This window comes from Rhineura floridana, chromosome 1 (assembly GCF_030035675.1).
Source record: "Rhineura floridana isolate rRhiFlo1 chromosome 1, rRhiFlo1.hap2, whole genome shotgun sequence".
NCBI classification, from domain to species: Eukaryota; Metazoa; Chordata; class Lepidosauria; order Squamata; family Rhineuridae; genus Rhineura; species Rhineura floridana.
In genome coordinates, this window is record NC_084480.1 from 252,280,552 (window position 1) to 252,303,698 (window position 23,147).

At 43.6% G+C, this 23,147-nt stretch overlaps 1 protein-coding gene across 7 annotated transcripts in view; it reads right to left on the reverse strand.

Annotated features, from left to right (window-relative positions):
* The window catches only part of TRAPPC8 (trafficking protein particle complex subunit 8), a 150,030-nt gene that overhangs the window by 121,163 nt on the left and 5,720 nt on the right, over positions 1–23,147 (reverse strand). For 4 of the 7 annotated variants that reach the window (XM_061597839.1, XM_061597828.1, XM_061597858.1 and 1 more), the window contains exon 3: positions 18,209–18,292. The exons of the other annotated variants lie outside the window; for them this stretch is intronic. In XM_061597839.1, coding sequence (XP_061453823.1) covers positions 18,209–18,292 — 84 coding nt within the window. The remainder of the gene's footprint in view (positions 1–18,208; positions 18,293–23,147) is intronic. 7 annotated transcript variants of the gene reach the window in all.

Here is a 23,147-nt window from a genome sequence, read left to right on the forward strand (position 1 = left end):
TTCAACTACTTCTGGTAGGGAAGACTCCCTCCAGACCCCTGGGCATGTACTCCAGTGATTAGCTGTGACTCCCTAGACAAGGATGTGGAATAACTCTCCCTCCTTGCTAGGTGAGCTTTGGGCGTGGATCCCCCATGCACACCCTGGCACTGCTAGACTCGCATTCATCTTGATGCGCATGACAGCCCACAAAGGAACATCCACCAGTTCACCCCAGACCTGAAGGCCTGGCACCCTGAAGAGTGCTCATTACCCAATAATGCCTCAATATACCTAATCATATACTCCCAAATTCCTCACCTTCCCAAACTCAATGCAGTAACAGACCCACTGCCACACATCTCCCCAAAGCCAAATGAATTAGACCCAACAATATGAATTAGGCAAAATGTGAAGGACCCTAACAGAAGGTGTCCAACTAAAAAATTCCTACTAGTCCTCAACAAGATGCCTGGCATAGCCCATACTGCATGTAGGAAGAGGACAGACAAACAAAATGCGAAGAAAAGGAGTTGGGGACTGAAAAGGCTTTTAAACTCTGCTACATCCCTCCCCATAGGGCATGGGACATCACATGTCCATTTCCACTCACCTCTCCCTTCAGGAGACACCCTCCCAAGTCTTTTTCTAGAGGAAGGGGTGAGGGCAAACCCGTCCCCACGTGAATGTGGGAATGATGTTCTGCCTAGATAGAACAGGATGAAGATTTTCTTGCATGATCTACTCGCTCTTGGTTTATAAACATTAAATAGAAAGATATTCACACAGCTTGTAGTCTTACAAGCTAAAAAGAGCCTAAACACTGAGGGCTCATCCAAACAGAGCGGGATAACCCACGTTTTCCATATCCGGTTCGTCACCTGACAGTCCTCACTGTGCCTGTTTGTTCGCTCTTTTCCGATTAAAAAAAACACTTTTTTTGCGCCCGCACACACAGCGGGAGGAATCGTACTTCTTCTCGCTTTTTCCCAGCTCCGCCCATAACACTCCCATCAGCCGATTGGTCCGCAAAATATGACGTATGCTCCTCTCCCCCTTTGCAACGAAGCACAATAAGGCGCATAAGAGCACGAAAGTTTGAATTTCTTGTGGCTGTAATGGAGTTCCTTGCCACTCGCCACTCTGAAGCAGGGTGTGTGTGTGTGTCTCCAGGTGCTTATATTTGCAATATTACACAAAAACGAACGTTTGTGTTTTTGCCTTTATGCATAGTAAACATTCTGGAGTTCTCCAAGTTTTTGCCTCTTGTGCAGCTCCACTTACAATTATTAAATATCTGCCTTGTGCAGCTGAGGCAATGGCAAGCTTAGGACTGTATTGCCCCCATTTTCTTTGGGGGTTTTTTTTGCGGGGGGGTAGTGTAGGAAACCTGATCTGTCTCAAACCGTCTTTGGACACACACACACACACAGAGTTATATATTTGTATAAGCCCAGAAGAGTGCCTGGCCTAACTCCTGCCTCGACCCCGCGCGGACGTGCTGGGCAAACGAGGGTGCAACTGAAGGATATCCAGGGAGCGAGCGAAAAAGAGAGCGAAGGAAGGGGGCATGCTGGCTACTGCAGGAGAAAGAAAGCATCGCCCCAAGGGAAGGAGAGGCTGCTGCTGCTGTGCTGCTGCTGCTGCGGGACCACCACCCCCACCACCCTTCCCAGAGGGACTTCTGCCTGGCAGGACCAGGCCCCAGGTACCCAGCCAGCCAGGACTGATTCTTACCACCTGTCCCTCTTTGGAGGGATACATAAGCCGGCTGGCTGAGGTGGCCTGGGAGACCCAGGCCCTGCAGGAGAAAGAAAGCATCGCCCCAAGGGAAGGAGAGGCTGCTGCTGCTGTGCTGCTGCTGCTGCGGGACCACCACCTCCACCACCCTTCCCAGAGGGACTTCTGCCTGGCAGGACCAGGCCCCAGGTACCCAGCCAGCCAGGACTGATTCTTACCACCTGTCCCTCTTTGGAGGGATACATAAGCCGGCTGGCTGAGGTGGCCTGGGAGACCCAGGCCCTGCAGGAGAAAGAAAGCATCGCCCCAAGGGAAGGAGAGGCTGCTGCTGCTGCTGTGCTGCTCCTTTCTTTTTCTTTTTTTTTACTTTTTGTTGGTGTGTTGATGCAATTTGAGATGAATGGGTGCCTGATTATATGAATGTATGTTTGTTTATATGCTGTATATATGGCTGTATATATAGCTGTTTTTATACGTTTAATTGTTGTATATTTTAGTTGTAGTATGTGCTTCAGAGAGAGTTTTATCCATCAGGCGGGGAGACTTGAGGGGGCCCCAGTTGCCGTAGTGACGGGCAAAGGAAGGTATGGCGCTGTGAGAAGGACGTGCCAGGTAAGGGGAACGCGGTCCAGACATGTTGTGGCTGTGCCTTGTTCCGGTCCTTCCCACACCCGCAAGGTCGTTGGTAGTCCTATCAGCCATCTCTCAGATCTCCAGTTGCTGTTATTAAATGCCAGATCGGTATATAATAAAACCTCCCTCGTCCACGATTTGATTGTGGATGAGGCAGCCGATCTGGCATGTATAACCGAGACCTGGGTGGGTGAGCAGGGAGGAGTTGGTCTCTCTCAGCTCTGCCCACCGGGGTACCTGGTCCAGCATCATGGTAGATCTGAGGGTCGGGGAGGTGGGGTCGCTGTCGTCTATAAGAGTTCCATCTCACTCACCAAGCACCATGTTCATTCAGTTACTGGCCTGGAGTGTTTACACCTTGTGTTGGGCCAGAGGGACAGGCTGGGAATCCTTTTGGTGTACCGCCCACCTTGCTGCCCAATGGCTTCCCTAAATGAGCTGGCGGAAGTGGTCTCGGATATATTGTTGAGGTCCCCCAGACTAATAGTACTGGGGGATTTCAACATTCATGCCGAGACCACTTTGTCTGGCGCGGCTCAGGACTTCATGGCTTCCATGACAGCCATGGGGCTGTCTCAATATGTTAGTGGTCCAACACATGTATCGGGGCACACTCTAGACCTTGTTTTTGCTACTGAGCATGGGGAAAGTGATCTGGATGTGGGGAGTTTTACAACACTCCCTTTGTCATGGACAGACCACTGCTTGCTGAAGTTTAGACTTTCAGTAACCTCTTCCCTCTGCAAGGGTGGGGGACTTATTAAAATGGTCCGCCCCCGGAGACTAATGGATCCTGAAGGTTTTCAAAGGGCTCTGGGGGATTTTCCGGCTGATAGGACTGGCGCTCCTGCTGAAGCCCTGGTCGCTCTGTGGAATACGGAGATGACCCGGGCTGTAAACACGATCGCTCCTGCACGCCCTCTCCTTTGTAGAGCTCATACAGCTCCATGGTATACTCCGGAGCTGAGAGCGATGAAGCAAGATAGGAGGAGGCTTGAGCGGAAATGGAGACGAACTCCCGACGGATACAATTATGCGCTGGTTAGTGCTTCGACTAAGCCCTATGTAGGAGCAGTGAAGGCAGCTAAAAAACATCATTTTGCTGCCACTATTAAATCATCTCTTTGCCGCCCAGCGGAGCTCTTTCGAGTTGTCCGGGGGCTTCTCCATTCAAACCCTCCGGACAGGGTGGAATCATCGGAGGCCCGCTGTAATCAGTTTGCCGATCACTTCCAGAATAAGATCTCATGTATCCGCCGGGACCTAGACTCTCAAGTTATAGCAGTAGATCCTAGTGAGGTGTCCGGAGCACAGTCTTGTCCTGTTTTGTTGGATGAGCTTCAGTTGGTTCAACTCGAGGACGTGGACAAGGTGCTTGGACAGGTACGTGCAACCACTTCGGTACTGGATCCTTGCCCCTCCTGGCTGATAAAAACTAGCAGGAATGGAACAGGTAGCTGGGCCAAGGAAGTGATAAATGCCTCTTTACGAGAGGGAGTGGTCCCGGGCTGTCTGAAAGAGGCAGTGGTGAGACCACTCCTGAAAAAGCCTTCCTTGGACCCAGACAATTTTAACAGCTACAGGCCAGTGGCGAATGTTCCATTCCTGGGCAAGGTCTTGGAACGGGTGGTTGCTGGCCAGCTCCAGGCGCTATTGGATGAAACTGATTATCTAGATCCATTTCAATCGGGTTTTAGGCCCGGTTTTGGCACTGAGACAGCCTTGGTCGCCCTGTACGATGACCTATGTCGGGAAAGAGACAGAGGGAGTGTAACTCTGTTGATTCTCCTTGATCTCTCAGCGGCTTTTGATACCATCGACCATGGTATCCTTCTGGAGAGGCTCGCGGAGTTGGGAGTTGGAGGTACTGCTTGGCAGTGGTTCCGCTCCTACTTGGCGGGTCGTCTCCAGAAGGTAGTGCTTGGGGAACATTGCTCGACACCGCGGGCTCTCCAATATGGGGTCCCGCAGGGGTCAGTTTTGTCCCCCCTGCTTTTTAATATCTACATGAAGCCGTTGGGAGAGGTCATCAGGAGTTTTGGAGTGCGTTGTCATCAGTATGCTGATGACACGCAGCTCTACTTCTCCTTTTCATCTTCTTCAGGTGAGGCTGTCGATTTGCTGAACCGTTGCCTGGCCTCGACAATGGACTGGATGAGAGTTAACAAACTGAAGCTCAATCCAGACAAGACTGAGATGCTGTTGGTGGACGGGTTCTCTGATCGGATGGTGGATATATACCCTGTCCTGGATGGGGTTACACTCCCCCTAAAGGACCGGGTTCGTAGTCTGGGAGTCTTTTTAGACTCTTCCCTCTCACTTGAGGCTCAAGTAGCCTCGGTGGTTAGGAATGCGTTTTACCAACTTCGGTTGGTAGCCCAGCTACGTCCCTATTTGAGTAAAGAGGACCTTACATCAGTGGTACATGCTCTGGTAACCTCACGTTTGGATTACTGTAATGCGCTTTACGTAGGGCTACCTTTGAAGACAGTTCGGAAGCTACAACTAGTGCAAAATGCGGCGGCCAGATTGCTGACAAGGACCAAGCAGTCCGAGCATATAACACCTGTTCTGGCCAGCTTGCACTGGTTGCCAATATGTTTCCGGGCTAGATTCAAAGTGTTGGTATTAACCTATAAAGCCTTATACGGGGCGGGACCACGATACCTTGCGGAACGCCTCTTCCGATATGAACCGGCCCGTGCACTACGTTCTGCTACGAAGGCCCTCCTCCGGGTTCCAACTCACAGGGAGGCCCGGAGGGTGATGACAAGATCTAGGGCCTTCTCAGTGGTGGCCCCCGAACTATGGAACAGTCTCCCTGAGGAAGTACGCCTGGCGCCGACTCTGCTTTCCTTCCGGCGCCAGGTCAAAACCTTCCTATTCTCTGAAGCATTTTAAGTTACATTGATCTAATTTTAATAATGTTTATTGTATTGTTGATTGTATTTTAATATTATTTTGTTATTCATTGTATTTTTATACTATTTTATGTTCACCGCCCAGAGAGCTATTGCTAGTCGGGCGGTATATAAATTTAATAAATAATAATAATAATAATAATTTCAACTGGTCATTGATTTCAGCCTTTTGCAGGCTGTCCTTCAAGAGCCTCCTTTGAGCGCTCTCGGGGCACTCTCTCTGTATTCCTGTATTTGCGTTTTATCGCAAAACTGAATGCATGTTTTGTCTTTTCGCATATGACAGTTTCCCCATTCTCTCTCTCTCTCTGCCTGCCTCTCGCTCTCCGCGTAGGAGGCAGCGGCAGCATAAGTGAACAGCCACCAAGAGAAGCTTCCCAGCAGCTTCCCAACCACTTTGGGCAAAACTTGATGCTCTGTTGCCTTCACACACCCCTCCTTCTCCCTTTCCTTCCCGTGGCCCTTTGCAAAGCACCAGGCTCTCGCTTATCTCCACTGTGTGTGCCTGTGCATGTCTGTCTGACTCCGAGCAAGAAGGAAAGAGCAAAGCGAGCTCCCTGCACCAACCAGCCGCACTTGAGTGAGACCAGCCAGGAAAAGGGGGCCTTTACAAACAACCACAATTGCAGATCTCACCCTGAGCGGCCGCCCAGTTCGCAGGCTGGCTAAAAATTAACAGCTGTTGCTAATTCTGCGCAATTGCTTTTTTTGCATTTGCACAGTAGAAGTTGCCGAGCCCCACACCCCAACACCACACCATTCTTCTGACTGGTTCCGTTTTCCCCGGCTTTCCCCGGACATTTGCGCACATGCGCAAAAGTGGAAATACATGATTGCCTGGAAATGAGGGAAGGGGAATGGGGAAACGCCCAATGACCGCCCACAGAATGCCTCCTGCTCTAAAGTCCACGGTATTGCATCCGAGCCCCTAATGTTGCAGCGGATGATTACCAGTTTAAAAAAGCAAATCACATTTCTTGCAGTAATGCCAAAGCGGATTTAACTGCACGTAAATGTGCAAAAGCGCGCAATGTCATATGGACGACCGAAAAATAATGAATACACAAAGCGATCATGTCACACATTATACAGTCGTCAAGATGAGCCCTTAGTATACATTAGAAAGGTTTCTGAATTACCTCTTACTCATTCTTTTTAATTTATTTTGAAATTCATTTCGTTTACCCCTTTCTGGGTAAAAGAAGTAAATTATTGCTAAAGAATACATGAATGGAACACACAACAGTGGGAGATGTGACAATGGCCCATCCGGTACTGAAAACAAAACAAGTTTAAAAAATTCCTTGCTGCTCAATGATCTATAGGTCACTTGAGTATCCCCATTTTGCTGTTATTGCAACGGTGTTATTGGGCATAGACTATAAGAGATAATAGAAAGCAAGGAGACAGCAACCAGGAGAGAGGGAACATTAATGGAAAAGTAACAACAATTCTTGCTTACATATCTTGTCGGAGTCAAAAGAAGTGCTTCCCATTCTTATAGAATTAGCCAGATCTTTTTTATTCCAACCAACTGCATGAGCAGCAATAATATTGGGGGAAATCGGAGAGGAAGAAAATTGTTCTCGTAAGTGCTAGTGTAGATACTTGCTAGAAAACATTTTGATACAGTATATGAAGGGATGCTTACAGCACTTCAGGAAATGTTCCACATATATAAGCAGCTGCTGCTCTCTCCTTCAGCCACTAAAGTAATACATCAAATGCTTTAGGTGCCAGGCTGGGGAACATTTTCAGCACAGCAGGCTGGATCCTGTCCCCTACCTACAATGCAAACAGTCCACTTTCACAGCTGGGAAGCATGGCTTGAGACACTGCACCGATCCAAGCAGGATCATCATCAACCAACTGACTGGCAGCAACTTAAAAGCTCTGTTAGGATCAACCACACTCTGAGTTCCCAATCACAACTGATCAGCTGGTTGGCACTGTCTTCAGTTCCCACTTTCAGCAGCAATTGGCTTCACTCAGGAGCTCCGATTGGGAGCTCCTGAGTGGAACCAATTCCAGCAAGGATTATGTTTGACACCTAATTTAAAAAGCACCGAATGCAAGTGCCACTTGCCAAAGAACAGTTTGAAAAACATTTTAAGGCTCCCCGTTGTTCATTTGCAGCTTCCTATTTACCTGGCCCAGTTTAGGAAAAAAAGGCTTCATGGGCCAAATTAAGACCTCTGCTGGGCCAAATTATGCCTGCAGGCCAGAGATTCACCGCCACTGCTTTAATACAAGTTTTATAACAGCTGTGGTATTAACATCTAAAAGAATAGCTAGTAGCAAAGCTTTAGACTTATACCAATACTTCTACTACTGTAGTTCTTTGCTATGCAGTATTTATATTAGCTAATTTGTGTAGTGCAATTAAAATACGGCCAGTGTTGAAAAGGAAAACAGGGGTGGGCTTAATTGCATATTTTTACAAGAAAGAATTGGTCATTGTCCCTGTACCTACTCCAGATTAGATGGTAGGTCAATCTAATTGCCAGTCTATATTCAGGCTGGTGGCAAATCATTCGACCGAAGCCTTCCACATGTTATTGAAGAGGGTTGCCAACCTGGCACCCACAAACGTCATGGCACCTGCAATGGCCTCCACTGTTGCCCTAGATTCTAAGCTTTCATTTTTTAAAAAAAGTAAGTCTCTCACCCTTCTAGAAAGAAAGTTACGAAGCAAAATGTGCAGGCATCTTCTAAGCACTTTCTGTGAAATAAACTAGTCTGGCTGCTCCCAGCTGTCAGCGTTTTTATAATGACTGAAGTCAGAGCTCAGATTGATATGCAACTTGTTTGGAAACTAAGCAACAGGAATCTTGGAAGTCCCAAACAGTATCTGGTTTTCCCTCCCCTTTAGCGCACTTTTGCTGCTTTTGTCTAATTTTCTAGTAGGAATCTCTGTAGTTTACCCTTCCCTTTTCCCTAGTAACTATGATGCATCTTTCCCTATAAATTATTTTCTGCAAATACTACTACACAAGAAATGCAGGTGGATATTCACGAATCCCCTCCTCAAATGGCAAATGCAAAATGTGAAACATTTACAAAGCTCTCATGTCTCCTGCTGTGCAGGAGCTGATGTCCAGACATATTGTGTTATGCCATGACCTCCATGGCAGCCATTTTGTGACTGGTGGCCTCCACACTTTTTCAAAATTCTTGAAAATGCACAGAAGGATACAATGGTTAATGGTATCAAAAGCCGCTGAGAGATCAAGTAACAGTAACAGCGTCGCACTCTCCCTGTCCTTCTCTTGATAAAGGTCATCCATTAGGGCAACCAAGGCCGATACAGTCCCATAACCAGACATGAAACAAGACTGGAATGCTTCAAGACAATCTGTTTCATCCAAGAGTACTTGCAATTGCTGCGCCACAACCCTCTCAATCACCTTCCCTAAAAAGGGGGTATTTGCAACCGGTCAGTAGTTGTCACAAACCAATGGATCCAGGGTGGGCTTTTTCAGGAGTGGTCGGATCACCACCTCTTTTAAGGCGGCTGGAACCACTCCCTCCTGCAATGATGAGTTGACCACACCCTGGATCCACTTGGTCAAACCCCCTTGGCAAGATTTAATAAGCCAAGAAGAGCAAGGGTCGAGAGGACACCTTACTGGCCGCATCAACGCAAGCACCTTATCTATGTCATCAGGCCGCATCAAGTGAAACCGTTCCCAACAAGTTGCAGCAGGCGTTGCACTGGACACATTGGGGACTACAGTAGACGTGGATGGGGCATCAACACTGCTATGGAGGTGAGCAACTTTACCCTCAAAGTGCCTTGCAAACAATTCACAGTGGGCCTCCGAAGGGTCTAAAACTCCATTTCCTGGAGTTGATGTCAACAGAACCCTGACAATACGGAAAAGCTCCACTGGACAGCTACTTGAGGATGCGATGGAGGCAGAGAAGTGGGCCTTCTTTGCTGCCCTCACCGCCACACAGTAGGCAGTTACGATGTTTTACTCATGCCTGATCAGCCTCACAGCATGTCTTTCGCCACTTGCACTCTAGCCGTCATCCAGCCTGTTTCATTGCCATATGTACATGCACATATTATACAATTTGAAAAAAATCTACAAAATGAAAATACTGTGTTAGTGGAGAACAGGTTTTATTATTTACTGATGTGGTACAATATTTGGTTTTTGTCTCCAATTATACCAGGGATCGTCCCGCATTTTGCTTTCCTCAGTTCCAGATTCTGCCACGTGCAACTTGACAATACCCAGAATTGAAACTCTGGAGGAAAAGCACTAGCATAATTTTTTCCTTAATAACACAAGATCACCTTTTGTTAGTCCCCAGCCAGGGGAATCCTCATCAGAGGAATCCGCACTGGAGAAAGACCAGAAGGATCTATCTAGTCTTGGACCCAACCCTGGGTCAGGCTCCCTCTGAGGGTGAGCAGCCAGGGTCCTATGATGAGGACGAGGACAAGCGATTAGCAACTGGGGCAAATTTAGCCTAAGACATTGAAGCAGAATGGCTCCCAAGCCCAAGAGAGAGGCATTGCCTCAAATGCCAGATGGAGACCTGGCCCATCCAAAGTAGTTCCGCCTACAGGCCTGAACTCCTTGGGAGTAGATGTCTGGCCACAGGAGCTTAATGGGAGTCAGCTGAGGTTTAGGGTGTGGTTCAGCAGCTCCAGCATAAAACACCCAGTGCTACACTGGAAGAGCTGCTGGAACAATGTCACCAGATCTCTACCTGACATGTCTGCAGATTGACTGATGACGCCACACCCAACCTTGGACTACTATGGATCTGACGTTTGCCTTGCCCCTGCCTTCCGTTGCTTACAGACTGCTTGGCTCCTGACCCTGGACTGCTCTGACCCTTCTTTGTGCCTGACCCCTTTGTTGTTGTGGTAGACTCTGGACTCTGACTTCCAACTGCACCTGGATACTGCCCCTGTGCTTCCCTCACTTGTGTTTCTGCTGGGAAGTCTCTTGCCTCTTTAGGAACCTGATGAGGACACCTATGTGCATACATAGTTTTTTTTTTTTAATGAAGAACATTTCTACCCTACTTTTCAGATGCAAGGGCTCCAGAACAGCATCAGTTAAAACAAAACAGCAGCTGTCTGCAGGATTACAACCTTGAAGATATGACACCACAGGAAAAAGTGACAGGGAAGAAAAAATTCTTAAATATTTCTTAGAATGGCTAGCTGGATTAATACTTTATTTATGTATTTCTTTTTTTAAATAATAACACATTGCACTTCTCAAAACAATCAAATCAAAGTTAAAAATTATAGGTAAGGCTGAAATTGACAACTCCGTGAGTGATACCCACTTGTGGCATCCCACTTGTTAAAAATTACTCTCCTTTCCTCTCCTCCCCATACTTCCCTCCAACCCAGAATCTGCTGTGGAGGGTTGGAGACCCCTAGAGCAGACTGAGGATGTGAGGGTCTAAAGGTGGAAGGAGAGGAAGGGGAAATAACATCTCCCAGTGAAATGGGGGAAGGGCTGGAATTGTAAACAGCGAGGTCAGAAGGAAATGGAATGCAGAAAAATACAGACAGCGATAATTACCTTGTTCACAGTGACCACACACAATAAACTGAAGTTGTTAACACAGATATCCTGGCATTGGCAAGCCACTTTAAGGGTAAAGCTGCTCGCCTCCGTAGCAGGCTTGATGCCCCATCCACATCTACTGTAGTCCCCAATGTGGTGTCCAGTGCAATGTCTGCTGCAACTTTTTCTGAACAGTTTCTGAACAGTTTCAGTTGATGCGGCCTAATGACATACACAAGATGAGGCCAGTAAGGTGTCCTCTCGACCCTTGCCCTTCTTGGCTTATTAAAGTTTGCCAAGGGGGGTTGACCAAGTGGATCCAGGGTGTGGTCAACTCATCATTGCAGGAGGGAGTGATTCCAGCCGCCTTGAAAGAGGAGGTGATCCGACCACTCCTGAAAAAGCCCACCCTGGATCCATTGGTTTGTGACAACTACCGACCAGTTGCAAATACCCCCTTCCTAGGGAAGGTGATTGAGAGGGTTGTGGCGCAGCAATTGCAAGTACTCTTGGATGAAACAGATTGTCTTGAAGCATTCCAGTCTTGTTTCATGTCTGGATATGGGACAGGGAGAGTGCGACGCTGTTACTTTTACTTGATCTCTCAGAGGCTTTCGACACCATTGACCATAGTACTCTTCTAGGCCGACTTGGTGAGATGGGTATTGGAGGAACTATTTTACAGTGGTTCCGATCCTATCTCCAAAGTCGCTCTCAGATAATAGCATTGGTGACTGTCTTTCGGCCCCCTGGCAGCTGTGCCGTGGGGTGCCACAGGGTACCATCCTGTCCCCCACACTGTTTAACATCTATATGAAGCTGTTGGGAGCAGTCATCAGGAGATTTGGGGTGAGGTGTCAGCAGCATGCTGACGATACCTAGCTCCATTCCTCCATAACATCTGAATCAGGAGAGGCCGTGCACGCCCTGGACCGCTGCCTGGACTCGGTGGTGGGCTGGATGAGGGCCAGTAAACTGAGTCTGTGGGTTGATGGTTCCCGAGTTCAGATAATTGGTCAGTTGCCTGCTTTGGATGGGGTCGTACTCCCTCTGAAAGAGCAGGACTGTAGTCTGGGGTGCCTGGATCCATCTTTGTCGCTAGAGGCCCAGGTGACCTCCATGGCTTGGAGTGCCTTTTACCAGCTTCGGCTGATAAGACAGCTGCAGATGTTTCTGGACTGGGATAGCCTAACCACTCTTGTCCACGCACTAGTAACCTCCAGGTTGGATTACTGTAATGCGTTCTATATGGGGCTGCCCTTGAGGTTGGTCCAGAAGCTGCAGCTGGTGCAAAATGCGGCAGCAAGACTGCTCACTGGGGCAGGGTATCGCCAACATGTCATCCCACTGTTGAGAGAATTGCACTGGCTGCCCATTTGCTACCGGGCCAAGTTCAAGGTTCTAGTTTTGGCGTACAAAGCCCTATACAGCTTGGGACCAGGATACCTGAACGACTGTCTTACCCCTTATATACCCAGTCAATCACTGTGCTCTGCAGGTGAGGGCCTCCTGCAGATACCATCTTATCAGGAGGTCCGTTCTGCACAATATAGAAAACAGACGTTTAGTGTGGCGGTACCTACCCTGTGGAATTCCCTCCCCTTAAATATTAGGTAGGCACCATCTCTGCTATCTTTTCGGCACCTTTTGAAGACTTTCCTCTTTCAACAAGCCTTTTAAGTTGAGACCTATCCCAGTCTGCATCTGTGTTAAAATCAATTCTAATATGTTTTCTTTAATAATATGTTTTGAACCCTTTTTAAAAGTTGTTTTTAAAGCTTTTTTAAAAAATGTTTTTAACGTTGTTTTGTTTTAATGTATTTTAAGGTCTTTTTATGATGTTTTAAAGTGTTTTTAGCATTTCTGTTTGCTGCCCTGGGCTCCTGCTGGGAGGAAGGGTGGGATATAAATCAAATAATAAATAACAAATAAATAAATTAACATATGTATGATAAAAATCCATTGTGCCAATTCAGTTCTCAAGTGTAGCACTGAATCTCTTGGGGTATTATTGCGAATAGTAATCTGTCATTTTCTCTCCTAAGTCAGTCATAGAATCATAGAATAGCAGAATTGGAAGGGGCCATCGAATCCCACGCCCTGCTCAATGCAGGAATCTGAGTTAAAGCATATTCAAACAGGTGGCTGTGTGGTTGCCTCCTGAATGCCTCTAGAGTTGGAGAGCCCACCACCTCCCTAGGTAATTGGTTCCTGATGTTCAGCTGAAATCTGGCTTCCTGTAACTTGAGCCCATTATTCTCTGTCCTGCACTCTGGGATGATTGAGAAGAAATCCTGGCCCTCCTCCGTGTGATAACCTTTCAAGTACTTGAAGAGTACTATCATATCTCCCTTCCACTTGTCAAGGCTAAACATGCCCAGTTCTTTCAGTCTCTCCTCATAGGCTTTATTTCCAGTCCTCTAATCATCCTTGTTGCCTTTCTATGAACCTGTTCCAGTTTGTCTGCATCCTTCTTAAAGTGCAGTGTCCAGAACTCAAGAAACCTAACCAATGCCGAATAGAGGGGAACTACTACTTCATGCAATTTTGCAACCACATTATGGCTCATGTTCAGCTTGTGGTCAACAACAATTCCAAGATTCTTCTTGCATTTAGTACTGCTGAGCCAAGTATCCCCATCTAATAATTAATTGTGTATTTGGTTTCTTTTCCCTAGGTGTAGAATTTTGCACTTATCCCTGTTAAATTTCATTGTTTTCAGCCTAATGCTCCAGCCTTTCAAGATCACTTTGAATTTTGTTTCTGTCTTCCAGGGAATTAGCTATCCCTCCCAATTTTGTATCATCTGCAAATTTGATAATCATTCCTGCACTTCCTCATCCAAGCTGTTAATAAAAATGTTGAAGAGCACTGGGCCCAGGACTGACATTGTAATACCCTGCTCATTATTCCACCCACTTTGAGGAGGAACCATTGATAAGCACTCTTCAAGTACGATTCTGTAGGCAACTGTGGATCCACCTGATAGTTGTTCCATCCAGCCCACATTTAGCTAGCTTGCTAATCAGAATATTATGGGGCACTTTGTTAAAAGCTTTGCCGAAGTCAAGATATTATATCCACAGCATTCCTACAGGCTAGCAGGGAGGTTACCTGATCAAACAATGAGATAAGATTAGTCTGGCAGGATTTGTTCTTGAAAAATCCATGTTGGCTTCTAGTAATCACTGCATTGTTTTCAAGATGTTTACAGACTGACCGCTTTATAATCTGCTCAAGGATTTTATGCCAGACTCACTGGTCTGTAGTTCCTCCTTTATGCCCTTTTTAAAGATAGGGACAACATTAGCCCGCCTCCAGTCATCTGGCACTTCACCCTTCCTCCATGATTTCGCAAAGATAATAGAGAGTGGTTCCAAGAATTCTTCAGGCGGTTCATTACTCTAGAATGCAGTTCATCAAGCCCTGGAGATTTGAACTCATTCAAAGTAATAAGGTATTCCTTGACTATTTATCTATCAATCTCAAGCTGCAATCCTGCTCCTTCAACTTGCACTTCGTGTTTGCCCAGAGGGTCATACACCCTCTTTTGGGAGAAGACTGAGCCAAAGTAGGAATTGACCACTTCTGCCTTTTCTTTGTTATCATTTTGCCATCCTCATTGAGCAGGTGAACCATCATTTCCTTTCTCTGTCTTTTGCTATGGATGTACTTGAAGAAAGCTTTTTGTTGCTTTTAGCATCCCTTGCCAACCTCTGCTCATTCTCAGATTTAGCCTTCCTAACACCTTCCTGCAATTCTGTGTTGCCTGTTTGTACTCTTCCTTTGTGGCCAGGCCTTCCTTCCACTTCCTATATGTGTCCTTTTTGTGTTCAGGTCATCTCTAAGCTTTTAGTGAAGCCACATTGGCTTCTCCTGTCTTCCACATTTTTTCCTTGTTGGAATTGTTTGCAATGGTGCCTTAAGAATTTCTTTTTTTAGAAACTCCCACCCATCTTGGCTTCCTTTTCTCATTAAGGTCACGCTATGGGACCTTACTTATCGTTGTTCTAAGTTAATTAAAATCGGCTTCCCTGGAGTCCAGGGTATGCATATGCCTACACTCCGCTTTTGCTTCCTTTAAGATCAAGAATTCTAGTATAGTGTGGTCACTTTCCCCCAGAGTTCCCGTAACTGCCACTTCATCCACTAAGTCATCTCTATTGGTTAAAATCAAGTCAAGGACAGCTGATCCTGTAGTTTCTTCCTCCACCTTCTGTAGGAGAAACTTATCAGCAACACAATTAAGGAATTTCTTGGAGGGACCACGTTTAGCAAAATTTGTCTCCCAATAGATAAAGGTAATTGAAGTCTTCCATTACTACTATATCATGTCTCCTTGAAACGCTGGCAATTTGCTATTCAAAGGTTTATCCTCTTCTCCTTGATTGGGTGGTTGGTAGTAGTCTCCAACTACCATTTTTCTTTTATTCCTTGTGCCATTCATTTTAATGAAGATGCTCTTGATGGGGCTACCAAGCCTGTTCCTCCTGTGTTTCTGTGCAGGGATACATATTTTCAACATATAGTGCAACTCCGTCTTCTATTCCTTCTGTTCCTTTTGAACAAGTTATATCCTTTAACTGCTGTATTCCAATCATGGGAGTCATCCCACCAAGTTTCAGTTATACCTATCAAGTCATATTTACCATCCTGTATTAAGAGTTCAAGTTTGTCCTGCTTTGTTTCCCATACTCTGGGTAGTATTATATAGACGTTGAAGACCAGATGATTTACGGTCTAGCTTTCTTCCTACGTTTTCCCTACATTTTATGTTGTGTAGTATTGTTCCTGGGATTGTTCCACATCTAACCTTGTTGACCTTTTTTTCCCCTTCATTTTTTGAAGTGGATATAGCAGTCTGAGAAATGCTCAATGTAAAGCATGAGTCCCTGTCTAAACTCAGATCTGACAATGACTCACACCTGAAAAATTTACACAAAGCATTCCTCAGAATTTAATACCCATTCAACTGAGTAAACACACAGATCAACAATGTCTGACTGATATCCATGAACAAACTACTACTGACCAGACATAGAACACAAAATGACAGACCACCACTTGGTGTCACCTACAGCTCACAGTTAAAACCACCTGAACATATCATCAATGATCTATAACCCATCCTTGATAACGACACTTCCTTCTCATAGGCCTTATATGGCAGACCTGTACTTGCTCACAGAGAGCCCCCTAAGCTAAAACAGTTTTCACCAGCAACAAGTTACACAAAATATAAACATAGGGACTAGCCCCTGTGGCAGACCCATATACTAATTCAATCCTCATGTCTATTCTAGTAGTATTATTATAGGACCTAATGATGTTATCACAACATCAGGGGTTCATTCACTTACTTTTCTTCCACTGTGATATACTCCATCATCTGCTAACAAAGCCTTTCTGCATTCTACAGATCACAAACAGGCCAGTCTCTTCGCAAAAGAATAAATGGACACAAATCTGACATTCAAAATGGCAACACAGAAAAGCCAGTGAAAGAACATTTCAATCTCCCAGGATACTTAACGTGGTCATCCTTGAACAAAGGAGCTTCAAAGGGGGATTGCAACATAAAACTGCTGAAGTACAATACATCTAGAGGTTCAGTGTTACCGCTTGTGGACTGAACCATAATACTATGTGTGTTAATATCAACTACGCTGTTTGGGGAATGTTCACTGTCAATAAGGTAATTATCATCATCTGTATTTTTCTGCATCTCATTTCCTTTTCATCTCACTATTGAAAATTCCCATCCGCAAACCATGTACAGTATATTAGTGCCTGCCCTCCCTGACGAGATATGCCTGGCGCCTTCTCTCCTATCTTTTCGGCGCCAGGTAAAAACCTACCTCTTCGCCCAGGCATTTTAAATGTATTTTAAGCTTAAACTTTGTAATTGAAATTCTTATTTTAATCTTTTAATCTTGTGCTTAACATGTTTTATAACTGTATAATGAAATTCACACTTGCTCGTATTTTAAGCGTATTTTATTCTGTTGTACACCGCCCTGAGAGCTCAATGCTATAGGGCGGTCTAAAAATGTAATTAAATAAATAAATAAATAAAATAAACCATTTATCTGATGAAGTAGACTATAGTTCACTAAAGCTTATGCCATAATAAATTTATTAGTCTTTAAAGCCTCTTTTGCTGCAAGACCTAGCACAACTAGAAACTGTTTCAATTTTGATATTGTTTTAATTGATTCTCTCATTTTTATTTTTCTTCACCACCTTGGGTGCCCTTCTTAGGGCCAAAAGATCATCTGTTGGAACATTGTTGGTGAGGCTCATTTGAAATCAACAAGAAATGGAGCCTTTAGTGGTATTGGCACAGTCCTGTGGAATGCTCTGCCAATAGAGATTCGGCAGGCACCTTCTGTTCTGACTTTCAAATGCCTGCTGAAATTTTTTCTATGTCACCAGGCTTATGTGGGCAATTGAGAAGATATCATTCTGCAATAGTTAGTTGATTTCTGATTTTAAATTTTTTATATGGTTTAACCATGCATTTCTATATGTCATAAACAGCTTTGGTTTTTTATGACTAGTGGTATATAAATATTTTTTAAATAAAAATAAAATAAAAGATGGAATAAGAATGCTTTCTAAATAAATTAAAAATAAATTAAAAATACTGGGAAACCTGTTGTCAGTTTTATTTCAGTCTTCTATTGTCTGCTTCGATAAAAAGTGGAAATGAAACCAACAGACTCTTCGAGTTACAGTCCCTGTGTTTCCTCCCATAAAAGTCCCTTTTTGGAAGCTGGGTGGTTTGCCATGGGACAAAATCATATCTAGTGATGTCTCAAATACTAACAATAAGTTTCAGTTTTAAAGAGAAAGCACTGTCTTTTCCCTGGAGAAATGTGCTGGGGAATTGCAGTACATCACAAACAGAAATGCTCTCTTGATGTATGGCATCCGGATTCTATGCAACAAATGAGCAACTGTACATTTGTTAAGCTATAAACCAAAATATCCTAAAAAAAAAGCAAAAAATATGATTCAACAAGCAACAACCCAGCTAGGAAAAACAGTAGTTTATGCATCTTCTCAACACCACAATCTTTCCAACTATTACAAGGATGTGATCTTAAAACAACAAAAAGAAGGTAAGCATTTCTGGAAAGTCAGACAATATAAAATTCAGCATGCTCAATCAAGCAGAGAGAGAATGATTTTCTCTGCACTTTGATCCATGGAATGATCACAATAGGTTTTAAAAGATGAGACTCAGACAACCATCACCAACCTTTATTTCTGGGGAGAAAATCTATTCTAAAGAAAGTGTAGTAAGATGGTAAAAAAGATGGAAGGGTTACATAACAAAGGAACAGAAACAGGGCTGTTTAGGAAACCCACACCAGCCACACAAAATACCTGAATAAAACGTGGATGTGTTCAGTCCCATCAGTGTGTCTTTCCAACTACTGTACCAAGGAACACTAGCTTTAACTGAGCGATCTGACAGAGAAAACATGGAAGTATTAAACTAAGCAGTTAGTCTGTATTCATTTCATCTTCTCTCAGGTTTAGGAAGCCCTCCTCATATGCTTGTGGTATATTTTAATATTAGATACGTGTAAGCCCTCAAGTTCCCACTCAAGTCTCTGGGCATTTGACACTTTCAGAACCAAACATGAAAATACAAAGCCAATAGCATTTTGTACTGAGTACAAGGCATCCTACTCATTCTTTTCAGAATAAGAATTCTAATATTTTAAAGCTCCTCAGAAAGCTGGTGTATTTGATAGAATTGTTCAGTAACATTACATATATATTAACATGTGTTATGGGGAGTGGGTCACTGTATCTTACCAAGAACATAAGGAGGTTTGAATCATACCACAGGATGAGATTTCATGCTGCTACCCTGTGGTTCTACAATCTATAACAAGTGCTTACTGCAAACAATACCAAAGTGGCGCTTTTTTTTTAGGCTTATACCTATGATCAGTGAAAGAGTCACACACACTCAGAAGTAGACTTTTCTTTTTTAAATGCCAGTAGTGTTCCAAAGCAGGGGAGAGGTCAGTCAGACGCAAGTTAGAGAACATCACTTCAAATATACTTTTCAAGGTAATCCCAGCACATTCAACAAAGAACTACCCAAACTTTATTAACAATCTGTTTTTCCTTTAACTTGCATCATCACTCCTTGGAATACATAGAAAAATAAGAGTGTGTCTGCATAACCAAGACAGACATCTAAGACAGACAACCAATTACCCAACTAGATATAATAAGAGGCAAAAACTTTCAAGAATAATGAAATTTCTCACTCATAGGTGCTCTTCAAGCACAGAAACTGATTTTTCACAAAACAATGGATGCTATCACCACTTATTTCAACTGCAAGTCTGAAATTCAATTAAGCTGCAGCTAATTTCTGTCATAAATTTGTAAATAATGGCTCATAGTGCTGCGGTGGCTACAGTTCTGGGCTCGGTCATGAAAAATCCACATTTACGTCTCTGCTTAACTGTGAACCTAGTTGGTTCAGCCTAAGAGGCAGTTGTAAGTATAACCCAATGGACAATACTGGGCTGAGGATGGTAGGGTATTTCAGATATGTTAAAATGTTAAAGGGCATGTCCAATGGGAATGTTTTCCTTTTAATTTAATTTTAATTTTAATTTAAACAACATAGGCCCATTCCGTATCACAATTTGCTTTTCAAAGACCCCTCAAATACAACGAATGAAACCATATATGTGGAATTTTACCGTATTTTGTATTTGATTTTCATTTGTATTTTTTATCTTTAAGATAGTATTTTATTTTCCTGGTAGTCATGCTGTTGTAAAAGCGTATTTTGTGCCTGACCTTCATTTGTAATGCTTTATTTTGATATTTTGTAATGTTTTACTTGATGTTTTAAGATGGGTTTGAGATTTTTTAAATATAAGTGGTATAAAAATGATTTGAATAAATAATAAAATATTTATAACATCAATCTGATTTGATATGCCACAGTACAAAGAGTTTCTTTCACTTGCATACACCAGTTCTTCTCACTTCTCCCCTCCCTCCTCATGTTATGTCAGGGATTGAGCACGATCTAGCCAATGTTAAGCACTTTAAGTACTATTTGTTTCAATGAAGGAAGTAATATTGCACTTCACTTTTTCCTACTGCAATATATGAGATTTAGAAACACTTGATTTTGGCAGTATTGCACCCAATGCTTTCAAAGCCACTTCCAGTTTAAGGGGCAGCTTACTGGGTGGAATGAAGGCTAAACACATGCATACAGGTCAGCACAAGGCCCTCAGTGCACAGAGTTAACAAGTCAAGTTATTTCCATATACACTCCAATACAGATATAATTTTAAAAAGATAGGACTAATTTGTACAGATTTCACTCTCTCAAAAAAAGAAAAACACCATGATCTGCTTTCACTGACATATTACAAGTAATATTCACTAATAGGCAAAAAAACTTGCAGTTTAAGAATGTACCTATAGCCCACAGATATTTCTACCAAACTTTAAAAAGCAGGGAAATTGGGCAGCTATAGTGAATCCACCAGGGGAGCGGGAGACCTGAACTCCTCTCTGAGATATTGGACTGCCCTACAAAGTTGTCAAAATGCAAACACAATTTGGGTTGGTCTTTCACAGTCCAATCCACTTGCTGTGTAGCTTGGAAGAATTTGGTAACATGTGCCTCTGAGCATATGGTGAGTGGTGGCAACACCTGCCATCTCCAAAGATGGAGAATTATATTTTTGTATGTTTGTTGGTGTTCTTCTTACTTTGCTTCTTTCCTGTGTTACTAATGTTTCTACAGAGAATCTAAACTAGAAAATTTTATTTCCCTCATTATTCATCCTAGAAATCTGTGTCAAATTTATTTTTATTAATTTCAAACCCTTTTTATTGGTCAATGTCATATGATGGAGAAGATAGCCTTTTTTGTTTCAAACTGGAGGTTATGGTCTATTTCTATTTTGGGTGCATTAACACTTGGACCTGAAACTGCAGTTTAATGTAAAATCAGACTGATTACAATATGCTGCTACTTTAGCAATGACTCTAGTTGTTGGAAAAAAGAGGATGCATGTTTTCAGCCTGCTACGTTTAAACCACTTTATTTAAGGCAAGGTGTTCACGATCAATTAAAAACATAGAGCACACCTAGAATTTTGCTAGAATATATTTCACCTCCCACTGTTTTATCTTGTGCAAATTGAGACACTTCTGAGGTCCACTGGAGATCTATTTTGCAGAAGTCAGTGCCATTATTCCACAATTATGTTTGGAGTTTTTTTAGTATAAATTCTGCAAAGTGTTGCTGTACTTCACATATTCATAGAAACAAAAGCAAAAGAAAATGATTTCCTATAGAAAACTTCACTAAAATTGCAAAGTAAATCAGACATATTTAAAGTGACCATCTGAACTATATCAACTGTCTTAATAATGTTGCTTCCTCCCGGCTAAAACAAGATCAGCACAGGACATATCTTCTTTCTATTATTTGGGCTGATTACAGGTGTTGCCACCACTCATCATATGCTCAGAGGCACATGTTACCAAATTCTTCCAAGCTACACAGCAAGTGGATTGGACTGTGAAAGACCAACCCAAATTGTGTTTGCATTTTGACAACTTTGTAGGGCAGTACAATATCTCAGAGAGGAGTTCAGGTCTCCTGCTCCCCTGGTGGATTCACTATAGCTGCCCAATTTCCCTGCTTTTTAAAGTTTGGTAGAAATAGCTGTGGGCTATAGGTACATTCTTAAACCGCAAGGTTTTTTTGCCTCTTAATGCATTTCCCTGCTTTTTAATCCAGGAGGTAAGAAATGGGATCCTGTGCAAGTTTGATGAGAATGGATTGATCATTTGCATGCTTACTGAGTTAAGTGGGATTTACACACACACACACCAGGCAATCATGCTTAGGATAGGTGAAACTGACCACAGGGGATGGGGAAGGGAGGAGGGGGAGGAGGGAGGGGTGGAAAGGCAGAGGGGAGGACTGGGATGGGAGCAGGCAGGAGGGGGAGGGGAGAAGAAGGACAGATGTGGTCGTTTGCATGTTTATTGAGTTCAGTGGGATTTACTCCCGTGCAATCATGCTTAGGGTAGGTAAAACTGACTGGGGGGGAGGAACGGAGGGCTGGAGTGGGCAGGGAAGGCGGAAGAAGGAAGAGGGGAGGGGAGGAGAAAGGGAGAGGAAAGGGGAAGGAGGGAAAAGGCAGGTCTGATCATTTGTATGATTTTTGAGTTGAATCGGATATACTCCTATGCAGTCATGATTAGGATAGGTAAAACTGGGCCTGCCAACCAAGACGTCTTCTGTATCTTTCACTGTTGGGCAGGGGGAAGGGACAATTCTACCTTGTGGTTTTTCCCATTACAATGTTGCAAGAACACCGGCACTTGGCTGACTTTCTCTTCTCCTAAAGATACAGGATCAGTCTCAGGCCCTGAACCTGGCAACCCTACCTCCCACCCAAATTTAAAACAAAGCTGTCCCTGGCCACATCCACACCAGGACTCTATTACACTTTGGACAATCATTATTTATTTATCTATTTATTTAGTGTATTTATATACCGCCCCATATCCAAAGCTCTTTGGGCAGTTTACAATAACTAAAAACATTAAAAACAAATATACAAATTTAAAAACACATCTTTTAAAAACAATTTAAAACAATTTATCATGGCTTCTCTCAAAGCCATGGCTCAAAGCCAATCATGGCTTCTCTCAAAGAATCCTGGGAAGTGTAGTTAGTGAAGGGTACTGAGAGTTGCTAGGAGACGCCCTGTTTCTCTCACAGACCTTTAATCAGAGTGGCTGACTGTTAACCATTCTCTCAGAGGAACAGGAGTCTCGTGGTTGTATAATGAATAGGGAGTTACATTTCTAGAAATATGCTTATATTTTACTTATTCAAAACTTCATTCACATTATCTCTCTTAGTCTAGACAACATTTGTGAAAGTAAACAAAAAAAATTTTTTTACTGTCATTAGCAAAAAAGTAGAGGACTTAAAAAAATCTAATGGGCAACATCCAACAGTAACCATCAGCCAGCCGAACAGTTCCACTCACACAAGACTTCCCCTTCCTCTCCACACACACCCCAGCAGCCCCCCTAAAAAAGTGTTCTCCAGAGAGTTGAGGGACCCTCTGAATCATATCTGGGGGAAGGGCACAGGGAGCTTCAGGGGGAAGAAGTGAAAATCCCATTACAATTAGCTGATGTCAACTTGCACAACACTGGATGTTGCCTACTATTTCCACAGAAAATTAGCACAGGTTTCAACGACGTTTTCCATAATTAGTACAATGTAGGGCAGAATTGT